General features: G+C 32.0%; 1 protein-coding gene across 6 annotated transcripts in view; it reads right to left on the bottom strand.

Moving 5' to 3' along the window:
- Positions 1–186: 186 nt before the first annotated feature.
- KRAS (KRAS proto-oncogene, GTPase) overlaps positions 187–20,636 on the bottom strand; it is a 38,783-nt gene continuing 18,333 nt past the window's right edge. For 3 of the 6 annotated variants that reach the window (XM_072798635.1, XM_072798634.1, XM_072798633.1), the window contains exons 3-6: positions 18,622–18,800; positions 16,832–16,991; positions 9,854–9,977; positions 187–4,602 (exon numbers count right to left, since the gene is read on the bottom strand). In XM_072798635.1, the coding sequence (XP_072654736.1) occupies positions 9,858–9,977; positions 16,832–16,991; positions 18,622–18,800 (459 nt within the window). In that variant the 3' untranslated portion in view covers positions 187–4,602; positions 9,854–9,857. Of the gene's footprint in view, positions 4,603–8,176; positions 8,178–9,853; positions 9,978–16,831; positions 16,992–18,621; positions 18,801–20,636 lie in introns of all 6 variants that reach the window. The other 3 variants (XM_072798636.1, XM_072798637.1, XM_072798638.1) reach the window with 2 other exon arrangements.

Raw genomic sequence — 20,636 nt, 5'->3', positions numbered from 1 at the left:
ATGATTTTAAGCAAACACTTAAACCTTTACATAATGTTCACAGCACCTTTCACAAATAAAGACTATATCTAACATATAAGCTGCAAAAGATTCACTAATATACTATAGTGTCTGTAGCTTGTAAAGTATTCCATATCAACTATGGGGCAAATGTTTTGAATTTCTGTCAAGAAGCACACACTATCATAGTCACCATAACTATTTTTATTACATTACAATAATTAGGAGCAGTACAGTTCATGACAAAAATATTACAAATTTCAGATCACTTCACAGCACATACTCCTATAAACATTTAAAAGTTAATTTTAATTAAAAGAGTGGTCATTTTTAAATTTAATGTTTGATATGACCAACATTCCTAGGTCAGCGCAACCAAATGATGGAAAACAACTGGATCACACTGCATATGTCCCACAAAAAAAAGCACAATGTACAAAATGTGCATGTTTCAGTTTACACTATACAAAAATAGTTAAAATACATTCCAGGTAAACATGTTACATTAAGAAATAGTACTAGTAAGAAATTGGCACTCAAAGGAAAAATGCAAAAGTATTTTCAACATGAAAACACAAGACAGTGGAATTGGAAACTTTTGGATAAAACATTACATAACCCATTCAGCTCTATGAGGAGGGGGGCCCCCTATAATGGACATTTCTGCAAGTAAAAACTTTGATTTTTCCTAAATTCATCTAAATTGCCTATCATCATCTGAAACAGGCACTTAAAACTGTTTAACTAAAACAATTATTAATCTAGTTATGACTATTCTTCAAGCACTGATGTCAAGATATCTTTAGGAAGAAATAATTTTCACTTTCTGAAGGAATTTACAGCTACTAGTTGTATGCTGTTCAATTTCTCAATAGAGATTTCATGCTACCCAATACTAATACAGAAGTTATTAAATATAAATTCAGTTTTAAAGTAACTGATGGTTTTTTAAAAACCATTAATACAGTTATCGAGGAATTACTGTTTGACAATGGAAATGACAGTTTTCATTGCCTACCAAAAAAAACAATGTGTACATGTTGTTTAAAAAAATGGTTAGAAGAAAAAAAATCACTGGAATACAAATGAGATGAACTTGTGCAAACCGCAACTGAACATGCCTCACAAAGTTTCTCTATATATTAGGACAAAATTGTGCAATGGTGGCAAAGATTTTGATAACCTAGAAGTTAGGTTCTAAATTCCTATGCAGTGTGACTCAGTTAAACTAGAGCCTAGAATTCCTAATTGGGAATATTCACTCAAATTATTCTACATACCTCTGCTACATTCTTCCACAAACATGTTAATGTCTAAGACTATGTAATTTAGCAATTTTTTTCAACTTTCAACAAGGATTTTTATCTTTAAGGCCGTAATAATTACATAATATTTATTTCTAGGATTAGCGCTCCCCTTTTAAAATCTCTACAAAAACAAACGTTTTGTCAAACCATTCAAAATTCACATAATAAAGGATAATTACCACTGCCTAAAAAAAGTTGCCCGGCTACATCAAAAATTCAAGAGTCCTAAAAATCCCTCAGTTATGCACTGCAATTCCTGAAGTATGGCCATTTCTTTCTCTTGTATAGAAACAAGAGGAAGTACTATATAAAGTCTTAACACCCTATCTAATGTTCCATAAACCTGTAGTTTAGCATAGCATTTCAGAAATTGGACTGACTTTTTACACAGAAGTTTCCTTTTCTGTGAATTAGTTCAGGCATCTGTTTATTCACACCCAGATAAATAAAACTATTTTTGAACTCAATATTTAAATCTATTTTAATTATGATACACAGAGACCAAGTAGAATATTACACTTGGGAATTTTAATGTTATCATCTGACATACAATTTAATGTGTACTATATAAGTATCCCAACAGAATCACATAATTATCCCAAATAAAAAACAATATAGTCAAGTTTACTTCTTTAAAATAATGAAGTAAAGTGATTTATATAAAGTAGCTTGATTAAACAGTTTATTGGAATCAGAGCGAACAATTATTTTAGAGCTGGAAAAAACCTTAGAGACCATATCCCTTCTGTGCAAAACTAAAATATGCATTATATTATCTCTGGGTCATGTGCCAAATGCCTCACTAATATACTACAGACCACTCTAAAATAACAGTACTACTTAAGGATAGGGATTATGTCCCTTGTTGGGAATACCATAATATCCCCGGTGCCTTGTGTAGAACCTGGCATCTAGCAGGCACTCAAGTATTTGTTGAATAAATGAATTCTGCTAAAAAGTAAGCTTTATGAATTAAATTTTAAAGTATTTTTCATTGTAAGAAGATTTTACTTATTAAAATAATGGAATGTATCACCGTTACCAGGGCTAGTCCTAGTTTTGGATTATCTAAGGAAATCTTTCAGTATTTATTAATTAAATTTATTAAATTCTTCTACTGGATAGGGTCTGTCTACACATCGCAGATATGAAAATTCCTACTTTTCCTACTTAGTCACTAATGGACCAGGTAGCAGAGATGATGTTCAAAAGATCAAAATTAAATTGATACAGTTACCACCTGAAAATTAGCTATTAGATCAAATCCCACTACAGTATCTGTCAGATTATGTTGAGCCTGACTAATGTGACTTATTACCTCATGGAGATATCCAAAGCAGCACTACATCTTGAGGTTCGGGGAATTAGAAAGCATCAAGTCATGGGGCATGTAGAAGGTAGGCAGGCAAGATGACACTAACATGGGAGAGGAGTACCTGCTACCGGAGATCAGATTCTCAAAAATAAACCTCACCTCTTGCACAACTTTGCCTAAGACTGGCGCTGAAGAGAACATAGGTAAAAAGTTACAGATTGTGCTGAGATTGACAAATAGGTATATCCTTATGTAAACTGAATGTAAATCACATAGTTGATGCTAGATATAGCCTTTGAGATGACTTAACATGAAGAAATGGATAGTGAGTGATTTGCCCAAAACTGAAGTTGTAAAAGACACGTAACTAGAATCTAAGTCACCTTCCTCCTAGTCCAGTGATATTTTCACCTCAACACACCATCTCACTTCAGATATTTAAAAATACATTTTAAATGCACTGAAAGAATTGTTATTAATCTATTATTTAAGCATTAGATATTCTTAAATATGGACCAATACTTGTAAAGTGTTTATGAAATGTTACTTTAGCCAATGTTGAGAACTAGCCAACACTAGAGATTTTGAAACCTTTTTACTTCATTGTTTAAAAAAAATTCAAGTCTTGCCACCCCCTGCCCCCAAAAATCTCATTTTAAATAATGTTTTTAAAAAGCTCTGTTGGTTTTTTAAAAAACAAAAGTGATGGTCCTGATCTGTCAGCAGGACCACCATACAGTGAGGATGCATCTTATCTAAACACTCTTTGTCCCCACTTTTGACCACCCAATCAATGCATGATGACCCTGGGAGACCACAGGGATGCAGTCTGTACTATGAAACTCTTAATGAAGCTTAAAGGTTCACACAAGGCCTGGCCTTGGAACTGTGGTCTCTTTAACATCTATTAAAAACTAACTGGCCCAAATAATCTTTAACATCACTACAAGAATTAAAACTATTTTCTAAGATTGAAGATCAAGAAAAGATTTAAAGTTATGCTAAGAAAGAGCAATCTGACACAGGGAGACTATATTTAATTCCTATGGGAATTTTTTATACATGTTAAAACTTTTTCAATTAATACAAAAATTTAGTAGCATGTAAATATAGCCCCAAAATGGTTGCTATAATCCTCATTACATACTGGGTCTGCCTTAACAGGAAAAGCTATTCAGAGTATTATAGGAATTTATCTAATATGGAAAGTAAATGCCTTTTAATATTTTCCATTGCCTTGTATTTTTTTCTATTTTTTCCCTTTTTTATAGAAAAAATATAATATTTTTGGGAGCGTGGCTATGACAAATAGCAGTGAAAAGATGGAGAAAACCTTTGTGAACAGTGTAGCTTTACATTCATTAAGGGTGACTGAAACTATAGGACATTATACCTATAAGAAGCAGCCCATAAATTCATGTTCCCTCAATGTTTCAGTAAAACCAATCATGAAATATCAACTGAAGTTATAATTAGTAATTAATCCATGTATGTGACTAGGTAAAACACAGAATAGGGATGATTCGAAAGCTTCATTAATTTGTTTCACACCAAAGTTCACAATTGGTAAGAAAAATAGGAAGTAATCAACTGCATGCACCAAAAACCCCAAGACAGAAATCTCAGGTATTCAGTTTCTTTTTCACAGGCATTGCTAGTTCAAAACCAAAACTCAGGGAATACTGGCACTTAGAGGAAAAAGTTTCCACTGTCATTTTAAAATAAGCATTCAAGATAAAAGCTAACAGTTTGGATGGAGCAGAAAATTAGGTAATGCTAAAACAAATGCTAATAATTTAGTGTAATGTACAAAAATTACCACTTTTACTTAAGTATGCCTTAAGAAAAAAGTACAAATTGTATTTACATAATTATACACTTTGTCTTTGACTTCTTTTTCTTCTTTTTACCATCTTTGCTCATCTTTTCTTTATGTTTTCGAATTTCTCGAACTAATGTATAGAAGGCATCGTCAACACCCTGAAACACATAATAAGCATTTAAATGTGAGTATGTATGATGGACTGAAGTATACAGATAACAGAAAAGATACAGGACTACTGGAAACACTAGTACGTAGAAAGAATAAAGACACTTTACATTTACTTTACATTTGTCTTTAGGAAACTGAATATATTCTCAGACTTTTAGGATTCTTATAACGTCATTTTTATGAATATTTCATCAATACTATAAAGAGGAACACTAATTTTCACAAAAGACAAAGAAAAATCTTACATGTACAAAATCTTACATAAGCTGAACAAATAACTTTTTCCCCAAAACTTTGCTACTTTTTTCCATATTGGCATATTTTGTCACCAAAATCCAAATGCATTTGTATGTGTTTTTCTGGGTATGAATATACACTTATACTTAATTATCCCCGAGTTTCTAGAAATGAGATCTAAGCCAATCAAGTACATACTATTTTCTTAAATATTCAAAGTAACAGTATTTGAACTCTGAGGTAAATACTTACTTAAATCCATTAGATTTAATCCCCTGGAAGTAAACAGTATTCAAATATACTTTCAACTTTCAAATAACATATATTAAGACATTAATTTCAATTCATATATCTAACATAAATAAAGTTACCCCAAAGACACAATAGTTTGAAAAATGTAATACCTCAGATTTGTAGAGAAATGAGCTAAATCATTTAAATGGTGACACTGTTACCAATTTAGAGTAGATTCTCTTTTATTTAGTTTTGTTTAATGTATTATGTATTAAAAAGTTTGCCATATAAAGCCAAATGCTGTATCTTCAAAGAAATTTCCATTTGTCATTTTGGTACATCTATTCCTGATTGAAGTAAGGTATATAAATAAGTAATGGCTGAAAGTAATTTAAAGTCAGAATAATTTTTAGCCTAATAATTCATAAAGTGGAAAATGGCACTCTGCAAGTGGTAGCAGAACAGGAGATTTTAACTCTGCAATATTGAAATTATACAAGATTACAGAAGTCAATTCCTGTCATGACCGCACTAAAAACCAAATTAAATATAAAAGCAAAATAAAATATTGAATACAACAAACAAAATAGTTTAAAAAGTATGATCCTCTATGTATTTTAAAATCTGTTCAACAGAAAAATAATTGTTTTTTAAAAGCCTGTTAACCTAATGATGCTTTCAAACGGAGACACTAGAGGGAGTTCTAGGAACAAATGCCCAGAAATAAAGTTGTATAAATCAAGCCACTTTGAGAACAATGAAAATTGGGTTTCTATTCATTTTAACCACTTGTTGAATATTCATATAAACCCATTCATTAAGTTAGATTATCTTGAATCTAATTTAGAACATAAAAAGTTAACAGTGATATGATTTCTCCTTTTACTATACTAAGATCTTTTATAATTAGTATTTAAAAATAATATTAAGGCATTTTTATTCAAATTACATTTAACTAATTTTCACAACAGATCTAAAAATCAGAAAAATATTATCAACATTTTTAAAGAAGCACAGAGCTGGAATCAGAGGCCTGCTCAGGTTTAAATAAACAGTTAATTGTAGGGGTTAAATAAAGTTAATTGTAGGGGTGCCTGGGTGGCTCAGTTGGTTAAGTATCCAACTCTTGATTTCAGCTCAGGTCATGATCTTGGAGTCATAGGATAGAGCCCCACTACAGACTCCACTCTGAGCAGAGTATGCTTGAGATTCTCTCTTACCCTCGCCTTTTGCCCCTCCCCCTGCGCTCGCTCTCACTCTCTGTCGATAAATAAATAAATAAGGGGTGCCTGGGTCGTTCAGCCAGTTAAGCGTTAGACTTGATTTTGGCTCAGACCATGACCTCCAGGTTATGGGATCGAGTTCCACATTAAGGTCTACACTCAGAGGGGAGTCTGCTTGAGGATTTCTTTCCCTCTTCCTCTGTCCCTCCCCACTAAATAAATAAATCTTTAAAAAATAAATCTGGGACTCCTGGGTGGCTCTTAAATATTCAAAGTAACAGTATTTACTAACTGTAAATACTGATAACAGTTGGGCATCTGCCTTTGGCCTAAGGTGTGATCCCAGGGACCCGGGGATCCCCACACTGGGCTCCCTGCATGGAATCTCTTCTCCCTCTGCCTGTGTCTCTGCCTCTGTCCCTCCCTCCCTCTCCTCTCTCTCTCTCTCTCTCTCTGTCTTATGAATAAATAAAGTCTTAAAAAAATAAAAATAAATAAATAAATAAAATCTTTTAATAAGTAAATAAATGGTTCTAGGATAAAAACCAGAATTTTTGTGTGAAAAGAAGTCTAGTGAAAAAAGTCCCCAAATAAAACACTGAAACCACATTCACTGATGTGCCCCACTTTCTGACAGCATTCATTACTGACACATATATGCTTTTCCTTTACCCAAAGGAGAGAGGAAAAGTGATACAATATAATTTATCAGCAATATAATCAAGGCTTAATATATACATAACCTTCAAGCTAACCTTCTTACATAAAAACCAAAAACTTCTAATGATATAATAAAGAATAATTATTTTATAGCTTGACCATAACTTTTGACTAATTTATAATCATAAACCCTCAGAATGGTATGAAATCTTAAGAGAGGATCTAGTCCAACTTTCCCACCCTTCACAAATTCCCTTTGATCACACACACAAGCTTATGTGGTCTACTCCACTTCAACTACTTTTATAATGAAGAAAATGTCAATGATACTAAGATGGTGAAGCAGATAAAATGAGAAACCATGAAATGGATATAGAGACGACACATTCTAAGGTGAAAATAAGACACAAGTATTTAGGAGACAATGAAAACAAAATTGTTAACATTACCTTCTGCTAAGATTCTGACAAATACTTTAATATTACATTCTTTCTTAATATTGAACTCTGTAATGTAACTTATTAAAATTAAATAATTTCAATGGTTAGGGAAAGGTTATAATTAGTCAAACCAGGCACTGAATTCCTTTTTTTCCATATGGGAACTAGTCATTTTCATGTACACATACAAAAGACAAAAATATTATCTTAGTAATTTTGTTTAAATCCAACCATCTTAGGACTTAAAAAACCTCATTTGTATATATTGATTACTGTCAAATTTGTTTTGTAAGACTATTTTTATTTAAAATTTTAAGTATTACCAACTACTTTTTTATTTAAATACTATCCACACCCACTGAAAAAACAAGGATTCAATCCATCATGCCCACTAATTATTTGGCATTCATACTACAAAGTCATAAATAGGAAATCTTAGAAAAGCATGTGCTTCCACCTTAGTTTTAAATAAAAGTTAAAGTGTAAAACTACTTTATTCTAAATAGTTGCACCTTAAAAATCACCTACTGATAAAACAAGAGGGAAAAAAATTTTAAAACCCATCACTTAAATCTGGTCATAGCTACTGTTATTTAAAAAGGTTAACTTTTCAAATTGCATTGCAATGTTAATTTTTTTTAAAAGATTTTATTTATTCATGACAGACACAGGGGGAGAGAGAGAGGCAGAGACACAGGCAGAAGGAGAAGCAGGCTCCATGCAGGGAGCCTGACACGGGACTCGATCTCAGGTCTCTACGATCACACCCTGAGCTGAAGGCAGCACTAAACCGTTGAGCCACCTGGGCTGCCCTGCAATATTAAATTTGATCACAACTTCTAAGTTAAGATATTGCTCTATACAATGACTCAAAAAATATTGAGTCCATAAACTCAATAAAATTAATATTTATTTCTTCTTCTGAGTTTAGCAGATTAGTATAGCATAGATATTTTGAGACTGAGTCTATTACTCAGATGTGCATTTTGCTTTTGGGAGATACACTAATTTTTTCAGACTTTAAAGCTATATAATAAAAACTACAGAGTGAAATATTTCCTGAGCAAAACCAAACTTAATATGAGTTGGTTTAGCAATGAACTGTGATGAGTGGGTAGCTCAATTGGTTAAGTGTGCAACTCTTAATTTGGGCTCAGATCATGATCTCAGGGTCATGACATGGAGCTCTAAGGTCCTTGCTCGGTGTAGAGTCTGCTGGAGATTATCTCTCTCCCTCTGCCCTTCCCCTCATGTGCACACACGCACATGCACGTTCTCTCTAAAATAAGTAAGTGAATCTCACACACACAAAAAGGAAACTGAAAAATTCCACTCAATAAATCCAGCCACAATGCGCCAGGAACCTTGTTAGCCCATTGTCGTGCAAAGATTAAAAATACAGAATTCTGGCTAGAATCCTGTCTAGGAATCAAATATAAGAGATTATTTCAATTTAACATGACAAGCATGTAACAGTTAAGAGAAGTACATTGGGAATATACAGGAAGGGCATTATGTCCAGTCTAAGGCTATAAAGAAAGATTCTTGGACAATAGAGAATCATGATAGAAATGTTAGCTAATTAATAACACTATGGATAAAGATACTGGCATTCCAACCAAGAGCAACAGCCAAGACTCAAGGGAAGGTATGAAATAACATAGTGTTTATCTACATAAGAACAACAAAAAACTTCAGGCAAGGAGTTTTTAGAGATAAGGCCAAAGGCTAGAAATGTTAAAAGATATACATAACATACTATGAAGTTTGAGATTTTATTCCATAGCAAACAGGAAGTCAGTGACCGGACTTAAAGAAAAGAGGATGACCTTTCTTTTAAGTCTATCTCTCGGGCTGCACTGTGAATAAAGGCAGTGATAGGTAAACCACATAAGAGAATATAACACGCCCAGCAAGAAATGATAGGAACCTGAACTAATGATGTGACAAAAGTCAAAATGTAACATCAAGGGAATCTGCAGTTGCCTCCAAATGGGGGTGCAAAAGAGGGATGGGAGTCATCCCAAGACTCCCAGGTTTCTTACTTAGGTAAAAAAAAAAAAAAAATGATGACGCCACTGAGTTAGAGAACACAGGCAGAACAAGTATTTGCTTGTGGACTGTACTACAGAAAGAATACATTGTAAAAGTGGGCCCTTCCCTACTTTCTGGGCATTCAACCTGACTACTCTATACAGTTTCCTTTTCTTTTACTTTCTAGACCTGATGACAAATGTAGTCTACGCCTATCAAAACTGTGTCAATTATAATCAATACACATTTGATTAAAAAAATAAATGTTCTAATTATGGAAACAAACTCCAATTTCTTATCTTTTAATACTTCAAATCAGAATCCCACACCTAGGTAGTTCTAAAGTAGTGGCTACTTTGTTACCTTTGAAAGACATCTGCTTTCTGCCAAAATTAGTATGCTGAACTTACCAGATTACATTACAATGCATTTTTTAATTTTCACACAGCCAGGAGTCTTTTCTTCTTTGTTGATTTTTTTCAATCTGTATTGTCGGATCTCTCTCACCAATGTATAAAAAGCATCCTCCACTCTCTGCATTGTAAAACACAACTTCTTTAAAGTCTGTTTCATTGGGAACAGTAATTTACTGGGAGAGCCTTGTGCAAGAGGTTTGAAATTATGACCTTGAGAATTTATTTTTACAACAGGCAGCAGGTTGTCTGAATAAAACTGGGGATGCAGTTTTAAAATATGGGCTTGAATCCTGGTTTGTTCTTTAAAATCATTTTTATTTTGTAATGGAATTAGAATTTTTTTAAAAATTTAAATTAGGAATTAGGAGAGATTATGAAAAGCTGAAGCATGTATATTAGTATCTGTGTATCAATTAATGCAATCATTTTAGTTTGAGAGTCATGGAATTAATCGAAGCTTAAACTGAAGTTAGATTTAAATTATTTGACTTAACGAAAAACACCTCTCCCACCCTGCCCTACGTGGGGAATGAGGAGAAAAATGGTGCGAAAGGGATGTTTAAAGTTAAAACACACACACACACACACACACACACACACACAGTACCTCAAAATAAAGCTGGGTCAAGAGACTGGAATCTTGAGTTCTATGTGCAATTAAAACACTATCCAGCCAATTTCTAGAGTCCACAAGTGGAGCTGAGACAGACTTTTGTGGGTGGATAGCTATATTATTTAAATAAAAATGCTATGTGAGGGCTGTTTGCCATAATATGAAAACAACATGAATTGTTTAAAGAATATACACAAAATAGTAATAATACTGCATTTTGTTTCCTTATTAGAAAGAAGTCTTAAAAATAATTTTTAGAACAGTATCCAATTATACTGGCTTCATACCTTCTATTCTAATCTAAGTACTCTAAAGGGACTTCTGCTTCAGGCTATAGTAAAAATGCTGTAACAGCAAACACAATCATATATGGCTATATGGAGATCAACAAAGTATTTAAGGTTTTCTCCAGTTCAGAAAAGTAAGCAGTAGCCAAGGGGGACAGTATTCAGTTAACTGTACTCCTAGTTTATCTAGAAAAATATAGCCACCAAAAGTTGAAGCTTACATCTAAAGATAAATGCACATAAGTATTAATCTACATGTACTGCAGATTAATTTAAGAGATTAATAATTGTGTTTATTCTTCTAAAAATATAGATATTTAGAAAGGCTGATATATTTTATTGCACATTTAATTTTAAGCCTAATCTGTTTTTAATTTTTAAAATGAATTATTTACTATGTGGAATGGCATATTTAGAAAAACATGTTTTTCTATGAAACAAATGTGACAAAATGGACCCAATACCTAGAAAGCTAATACATATCAAAAATATGATTTGGCACAGAGAATTGGCCATTTAAATATTAACTGAGATAAACCAAAAGCTAAGGTTTAATGCATGCAAAAGTCATCACATATTCGTGGCCTTTAAGGAAAAGGGAAAAAAAAAGACACCTCAATTCTTCAGGGTGTATCAATTTTTATGAATCTCAAGAATATACTAAGAACTGCTTCAATGGAGTTCAATAATTTACCTTTAAAGTAAAACTTTAAAATTCGTAAAATTAAGTTTCAGTTAAGAAATAGGTATTTAAATATAGTTTAGATATTAAAATGTACATCAAGTTATTTATAACCATCCAGTGATATATTTCTATTCAGCTATCTAATACAAAAATCCTAACAGCCTAAGAAAACTTGCAGATCTCTTTTAATGGAATCAATTTACTCAACGAGTTAGCCAGCTAGCTAAGTCAACTACAAAATAAAAATTTTTAACCATTTTCTGAAATTATTAAATATGCTGGTACTTTAAATTAGATAGCCATTTATGCCTGTATACAGGCATATCTTTGATACTTTGTATTTATCATTCTCAAGAGAAAAGGGTTTATAAGTCTTTAAAATATATATATATTAGAAATCCTCATTAAATAAGTAATTTAAAGCATTAAAATGGCTCCTGTAAAACATGTAAAATGTAAAGTACGAGCTGGCATTGAAGATATTTTCATAAATTATCTTTCAATTCAAAAATCAATGCAAGAAATTTAAAAATACACACACACACACACACACACACAAATTAAACAAACCAGGTAAAAGCTCATATTTTTTAAGAATGTAATCTCTTAATTTTTAAAAAAGTTACAACTTCAATAAAAGAAGTAGGAAAACATGCTGGGGGTAGAGACAGGTTTTGGTCCTCCACTAATTTAGCAGAAGCAAATTCTGATTGTAACTTATTCTAAAATCAGTTTGAACCGTGTCTACTTTTTAAATGTGCACATCCCCATCACCAGTACAGAATATATGATTTTTGTTTCCAGCAATGCAGAGAGAGAACTGGAGGCCAATAATTTAAGAGAAGAGATTACTACCCACCACCAAGAATTCAGTATTAGGATATGAGTGGCTAAGGTAATACTGAGAAATAGTTATTCCAGAGTGGCTCTGGGCACTTCCTACTTTTATTAAGAGGAAATTATATTAAATTTTAAAGTCAGTTATTTACCATATTTTCTCAGACTCAAACTACTTGTCATTTCTTGATAATATGCTTTAAAGTCATACGACATCAAGAGAACATTATTTATCTTTGTGCACCTTAAACCACTGGCACTACTGAAGAACACTGGTTTCATGCTCCTAAATGTGTGGGTAATTTCTGAAGACAAAGTGTAGCTGAAACAGATTTTCAATACCCACTTAGTGAGGTGCTGAGCTCCTGTCACTCAATGATTTATTCTTGAGAATATGGCTTATTGCCACATATACTCATTTTCAAATGTCACTTACAAAACTCAGAACAATTGAAAATATGTATGAACAAAAGTATACAAAGTTCATATATGCAAATTGTTTTTAAATCAAGAAATGTGACAATAATTTCAGCTCAGCTATTATCTGAAAACATACTTGTGAGACTAAAAAAAGAGCATTCCATACCAGAAAAGGAAATTTCAATAAATAACATAATCCTATATCCTGGTGCCTATAATGCTTTCAACTAAGCGATTTCATTCTAAACAAGTTCCTGTTGAGTGGCTTATTATCAGCAAAAATTACTGAAAACACTTTCAAGGAAATAACACTTCAAATACCCTCAGTATAGACAGATACTACTAGCCTTCTTGGGGGACAGGAATGAGAGAAACTAGATGTACTCTAAAAAAAATTCTGTATTGCTGAATTTCTCAAGAAACCTTGCCAAACTGTAGTCCATCTCAGGTACTACTGAAATGCAGCAATACCACTAACTTGGGAGGTTATGCATGGTGCACATCAGGTGTTCAGTTACTGTTTTATTTTTAACTCCTGAAAAAACTAAAGTTCAAAATATTTATCTGATGTACAAAAACTCAACTACTAACCAACAGAAATATGGCACATAAGGGAGTTTATTTTTGTTTCAGAACAATTTGACCAAAAGCTTTCTTTAATGGAGATCTTCTAACAACTAATTTTAAGTATCGAGAAATTAACAACAAAAACTAGAAAATTAATGACATTTTTAAATTTATAAAACTAATTTTCACATTATGCTCAAATTGAGACCTCCAGAAAGCAAAAAAGCTGAATCAAGAGTAGCAGATATGCTAATTCTGCTTTTGTCAACCACTTTCCTGAACCCTCCCCAATTCTGATTTTAGCAGACTGGAAAACACACAGCTGATTACCATGGTGTCAATGTTTTGGTTTCAACAATCTTTGCCAACACTGCATGCACAGCCCAATGAAGCCAGAGAAATCTGGCAATTACTAAACTACCCAGATAAATGTGAAATAGACAGCAGTCTTTATATACTGGGAATATAGAAGCCATGCCACAGAAAGCATACTAGCAGAAAATAAAAATTACTCTGACCTTTCAGATGTGGACTAACCTATTGTAAAAAATATATAATTTCTTATATTCTAGCCCATATAATAGGCTTTTTAAAATTACAAGTCAATTTCATAAAATATACATTCTGCAACTCTATCTTAAAAAGTACTAGAGTAAAACTCCTATTTCCCTTTCACAGAGTAAGTTTTATTTTAAAATTACTAATGTTAGCCTGTAAAATTTAAGTCTAAAGCCTGACCTAACTTCTAGCATCAAACCAAACAATACAGTTCCCCAGAGAATCAGGGATCAGCACACTACAGCCCAAAGGCCAAATGTAGCCACAGCCTATTTTTTGTACTGGCCACAAGCTAATAACGATGTTTGCATTTTTAAAGAAAAAAAATTTCTAACAGAAACCCCTTATGGACCCCAATGCTTAAAATACTCACTAAGTCCTTCTACGTGAATGTCCTTTTCCTGCCAACTGGAATATATAATTCTTTTTTGTGTTTGTTTTACATTCATGCTCAAGACTAAAACTTAGGGTATGAAATAAGTAGCTACTGATAAAATGCAACAAGAGTATGCATATTTTGTTCAAACAACAAATAATAGCACATAAATAACTACTCTGCAGAAAATAGGGCTTCAAATTTTCACAAAAACTGGAAATGTAAAATTCATAAAAATTTACATGTATCATAATCTCCACAATCACTTGGAATAGCTCTTTAAAGTCTTCCAAAAGCATGCAAATACCAAATTAATTTCAACAGAGGAAGATGAATAAACTTTTGAAAGGCAAATCAATAAGTCCATGAAATAAAAAGAAATCAAAGATCAGAAACTAAAATATCTAAGTTATAGTTTAGCAACCAAAACTATATAAAGATATAAATAAAACAGTTAACAAATATAAGAAAAGCTGAATGTTAAAATAAAGTACAAGTATTCCTTTATATTACTCTGTATTTTAATTAGATGATCTACGTAAATGTCTACAAAACAAATTTAAATTAATCCACTTCCATATCATACATACTACATTCACTTTCCCTACCCTCTCCCCCTAAAAACTGTATAAAACCAACAAATCTACTTTAAAAGGAATCCAGGTAATTTTCTGATTATTATGAATGCTGTGGTATATTAAAGCATTAACATCAAGCACTAGAATAAACTAGTACTTCTTAGGTAGTAACTATACAATAAGGAAAAAAACACAGCTAGCTATCTTAGGCTCTTAAGTAGAGAGTAACAATGTCAGAGTAACAGACAACACCCTTTTACTGTCTCTTCTGTTGTCTTTCTACCCCAAGTGTGGTCCATGTACCAAAATCATCATCACTTGAGTCTGTTAGAAATGCAGGGTCACAGGTCACAACCTGAACCCACCCACTGATTAGAATCTGGATTTGAATATGCATATTAAGCATAAGAAGCCCTGCTATATTTGCAGCCCTTTACCAACATAAGGCAAAATGTTTTTTTTATAAAATGTAAATTAAAATATTAACTAATGTTGTCTAAAAAGTATTAAAAGTTACAATACTGCAGGTTAATAAAATGTTAATGATATGATTTAGTAATAGGCAGTATGTTGATAAATGGTTTTAATAATAGTCCTATTTTACATTTGAAATATTTTCATAAGAAAATGTTTGGAGAAAAGCTATCGATATTATAGTCATGTTTTATGAATACCTCCTCTATAGGAGAAATCAAGAGGTCTGGTTAGAGAAGACCAGTAAAAAGAAGACAAAAACTAAACTTTTCCCAGTCTTTGGGACCTGGGAATAGATTTGAATGAAATCTTAATTCCACTAAACTCAAGTGAAGTGCTGTATACAACATCATTCTTTAACCTATAAATCAGGTTTTAGAATGAGATATTTGTACTATAATCAAGCTACAGAAATTTAGCTTTTAATCCCTAAAGAAGAGAATTCATTATTTCTTCAGTGTGTATCAAATTTGTACAATCAGGAAGCAGTAAATGTGATCTTCCACTAAGAAAACAGACACATAATATTAGCTAAAAGATGGTTAAAATTAACCATTAAGATGGTTTAAAATTTTTACCCTTTTACAAATTCAATAAAAGTTACAGAATACCTGTTTTTATACATTTAAACAAGTATTCATCAATTTTCTTAATTCCTAGCATTTAGAAGTTAATTCCACAAAATTGGCTTTGTGGGTTCACAGGTACAAACTAGCAGAGCCCAAAATAAATGTTCGTCTTGAAGGGAATATAACTGATCAATTTTTAATATATGAAAATTATATTCCATCATATCTTTATGTATTCCTTTCTAGAATTTTCTATACGTTAAACTCTCATTTCATACAAACAGGTTAAATAATGTCAACTGAAATTATTTTACCTAGAGAAAAAGTTACTTTTAAAAATGAAGATAATTTTTAAAATTCAGAGTCAATCTAGCATTAATTTTTCTCAGAACACCACAGTAAATGAATAACTGAGAATTTCTATTTACTTTCTAAATATTTTTTGCTTAATGAAAACTTCCTCCAAAAATAAATGTATCTAAATATAATTCTAGCAAAGTAAAATTCTTCAAATACAATAGAATTTAATCTAGAAACACAACATAATACTCTTCAAAACACTTCTAAAATAGGAAACTCAGTATTTGTTCCCAATCTTTGACTTTATAAATATAACAGTTGAAAAAAAAAAAAATCCCTACATTTCTTGAATGCTTAATGCAAGATGTGCTGAGTTGAACAGAAATATTCATATGTGGAAAGAAACCAAAGCCAAAAGCAATACCATGGACACTGGATTAAAAAATGCTGCCCTTTCCTATCCTTAAGAGAACATTTGCTAAATAAACATTGTTTTATTCTCTATTTTAGCATGATGGGAAGAAAAATTAAGTTACATGAAATGATATAACAGTTATGCAATCAGGTATGTACATTTATCAATGTTCTTGCCTTCCTGCCCTCAAAATGATGTTATCAGAATATATGTTAGCAAATTACGACTGATGATTAAAATTATTTGATATAGTTTATGGAGAATCGACTCATATTTATTAAAATTTTACTTACCTGTCTTGTCTTTGCTGATGTTTCAATAAAAGGAATTCCATAACTTCTTGCTAAGTCCTGAGCCTGTTTTGTGTCTACTGTTCTAGAAGGCAAATCACATTTATTTCCTACTAGGACCATAGGTACATCTTCAGAGTCTTTAACTCTTTTAATTTGTTCTCTGGGGAGGAAAAAAAAGTTATAGCAGAGACATTAGTAACAAAATAAATCTTTCAAAAATTATCCATAATTTTGTCTTATAAAACATGGCTGAAAGAAGACATTTAATTAATTCCTGATTTCCAACCACACCAAATTTTCCTTGCTTTTCCTTTTGTTTTCTTCTCCAACTTAAACAGAGAATTTCTATGTCTCTTAAAAGATAAAATACCCAGAAATATAGTAAAACTACAACTTAATAGGTCCATATGCAGGTAGGTCACAATGATAAAACAGGAAATACTGAAAAATTCGGCTAAAAATGTGCTGTGCCTAATTTTTAAAATTATAATCTTAGAAACATATATTAAATGTTATTATATACATATAGAATTTTATGACATAATTTTCACATATTTTTCTCAAAAAAGAGCACCAATTGGAAAGACTCTGATTTCTACATGGTTAACATTGACCTTACTACACTGTTTATTCTGTTACAAATCCTTCTACAAATTGGGTTGGTTTTTTTTTTTTTTCTATAAGATGTGCATAAACTCTTAATTTGGGGTAAAATTATATTCTTTCACAATTTTAGGTGAATTTCAAAGATACAGCATGAAATAGGAACAATGGAGTCAGAACTGTTTCAAATTCCCAGTTCCTCTACTCAATAGCTAAGTTAACTTTACAGCTTAACATACTGACATCTATTTACTATTCTAAAAAAAGTCACCTGTTAAAATTTCTTTTTCTGGGATCCCTGGGTGGCGCAGCGGTTTGGCGCCTGCCTTTGGCCCAGGGCGCGATCCTGGAGACCCGGGATCGAATCCCACGTCAGGCTCCCACTGCATGGAGCCTGCTTCTCCCTCTGCCTGTGTCTCTGCCTCTCTCTCTCTCTCTCTGTGACTATCATAAATAAATAAAAATTAAAAAAAAAAATTTCTTTTTCTCTATCACTAGACTACAAACAAAACACGCTGTAAGAAATGTATTTAATAAAATGTCATACCTCTCAAATAGGCTAACTCACTATTATAGAACATAGTTAATGAATGGGATATTTAATATGCACTTTTTTGAAAACCATAAACCCTCAGAGAAATAGAATATAAAGTATATTTAATACAGTAACAATTATTTTAAAGTAGTCGATTTTATGCAGATTTGTCACTTTACAGATTGTAATTGTTCTAATATTTCAATCTTTTACAACTCCAGAGTTTTTCTTAACTATCTAAAGCCAATGTTTATCCAGTTCCAAGAAATTCTACACTATATTCGATTATCTTTAAGGCTATTTGAGTGGTACCACCTCTATGACCTTTTCATATTCATGTTGATGGTTTTCATTTTTATGATGGCTCTAGCTTAAAGCCTTGTGACCACAGTGTACAGCAGTTAAGAGCACAGGTTTTGAAGTCAAACAAGCCAAGGTTTCAATTCCAGTACCACTATCTACACAATCTGGAACAAGTTACTCAACTGTTCTAATCCTCAACAACTCCATTTGTAAAACAGGGGTACATTACATACCTCATTATTATTTTAAAATTTAGACAATTTATGCATGGTAATCAGCAAAGACTCAATAAAATGAAAAGATATAATTAGCCCTCGATGTCATTTTATTATATTCAATTTAAACCCACCTATAATGGTGAATATCTTCAAATGATTTAGTATTATTTATGGCAAATACACAAAGAAAGCCCTCCCCAGTCCTCATGTACTGGTCCCTCATTGCACTGTACTCCTCTTGACCTGCTGTGTCGAGAATATCCAAGAGACAGGTTTCTCCATCAATTACTACTTGTTTCCTGTAGGAATCCTGAGAAGGGAGAAACACAGTCTGAATTATTACAGTGCACCTTTTACTTTTAAGGAGGTGTTATATGCAACTCAACAACAAAAAGACAACCCAATTCAAAACTGGATAAAAGACCTGAACAGACATTCCTCCAAAGGTGACATACAAATGGCCATTATGCACATGAAAAGATGCTCAATACATCATTAGGGAAATGCAAATCAAAACCACAAGGAGCTACAATTTCACATCCATTAGGATGGTTATTATTAAAAAAAAAAAAAGAAAGGAAGACAAGTGTTAGCAATGATGTGGAAAGATAGGTATACGTTGCTGGCAGGAATGTAAAATGGTACAGCCATTGTGGACAAGTTTGGCAGTTCCTCAAATATATGTATATATATATATAGTGGAATATAGTGGAATATTTTTTCAGCTGCTTCTCCTCTGCCTGTGTCTCTGCCTCTCTCTGTGTCTCTCATGAATAAATAAAATCTTTAAAAATAAATAAATAGATAGATAGATAGATAGATAGATAGATGATAGATAGATAGATAGATAGAAATGAAATTCTGATACATGTTACAACATGGAAGAACCTTGCAAACATTATGCCAGACATTAAAAAGGCATATATTTATGATTCCACTTACATGAAGTACCTAAAATAGGTAAAATCACAGAGACAAAAAGTAAAATAGACATTACCTAGGACAGGGGAAGAAGGGATTTGAGAGTTACTGTTTATTGGATACAGGGTTTCGGTTTGAGATGATGAAAAAGTTCTGGAAAAGGAGCTAATGGTTGCTCAACATTGTAAATTTACTTAATGTCACTGAACAGAACACTTAAGAACAGCTGCAAGATATGTATTATTAGATAGATAGATAGATATCTTACCACAATTTTAAAAATTTACAAAATAGTGTTATGCAGAGATTCAACAATGCAAGTGTTCATATTATTAACAAAAAGACCCAAATGTTCTATGAAAGGAAAGAATTCTTACAGAAATGGGATAGCTCTACCAACTCTATTATTCAGATGATTTAGGGCAAGAAAAATCAGTCAATTTACAAATAACTGTCATGTATCTATTTTACTTACAGTCAGAAGAATATGACTGTGCAACTCTAAGACTGAATACAAAGAAAGGGAATGGGGAACTATAATGAATCTTACGATAAAAATCTTATTTTCCTCTTCTGTTAATGCTTATGCCTAAAAGGCTTCATGTACTCTCGGCTAAAATAGGACTCAAAAAAATAAGGAAAAGGGATGGTGCAATGTGAAGTCATAGAAAAAGAGACTGGGCTGAAAAAGGGTATAAGGTGTAAACCAAGGATTCTTCCTTATTGTTCCACATGTGGGCTGTAGTATTAACGTGCCTTTAGGTCATGAATTTCTGCATAGACCACGCTATCATTAAAAAAAAGAATGGTCATTAAAAATCATGTTTCTGGTAAAATATTTGAAAAATCTTTATAATAGAACACAAAGATACATATGTAGCATGACCACAAATATATGTATATACCTATTTAAATGTATCTGTATATATATTTAAAAACTGGTGGTATATACATCAAATGTTAAAAGTGTATGTTGTTGATGGAGTTAATTTAAGAAATAACTTATCTCTTATCTTTTTATTTTTGGTTCTAGATGCTATGTTAGAACATTTTCCCTTCTATGACTTTTAATTTTTAAAAGTGTGAAAAACTATCATATTAGACTCTGATCTCATGTTTATCTTTTAAAGTAAACTCTATTTTCCAAGTTGTACATAATAAAAAATTAGTTCTCCATCAGTCAGAAAAAAAGGATATTTATTTTCTAAACAAGAAGTTTTTTACT

This window comes from Canis lupus, chromosome 25, assembly GCF_048164855.1.
Source record: "Canis lupus baileyi chromosome 25, mCanLup2.hap1, whole genome shotgun sequence".
Taxonomy (NCBI): Eukaryota; Metazoa; Chordata; class Mammalia; order Carnivora; family Canidae; genus Canis; species Canis lupus.
The sequence above is the reverse complement of the archived record's forward strand: the minus strand, read 5'-3'. Positions and strand labels throughout refer to the sequence as shown.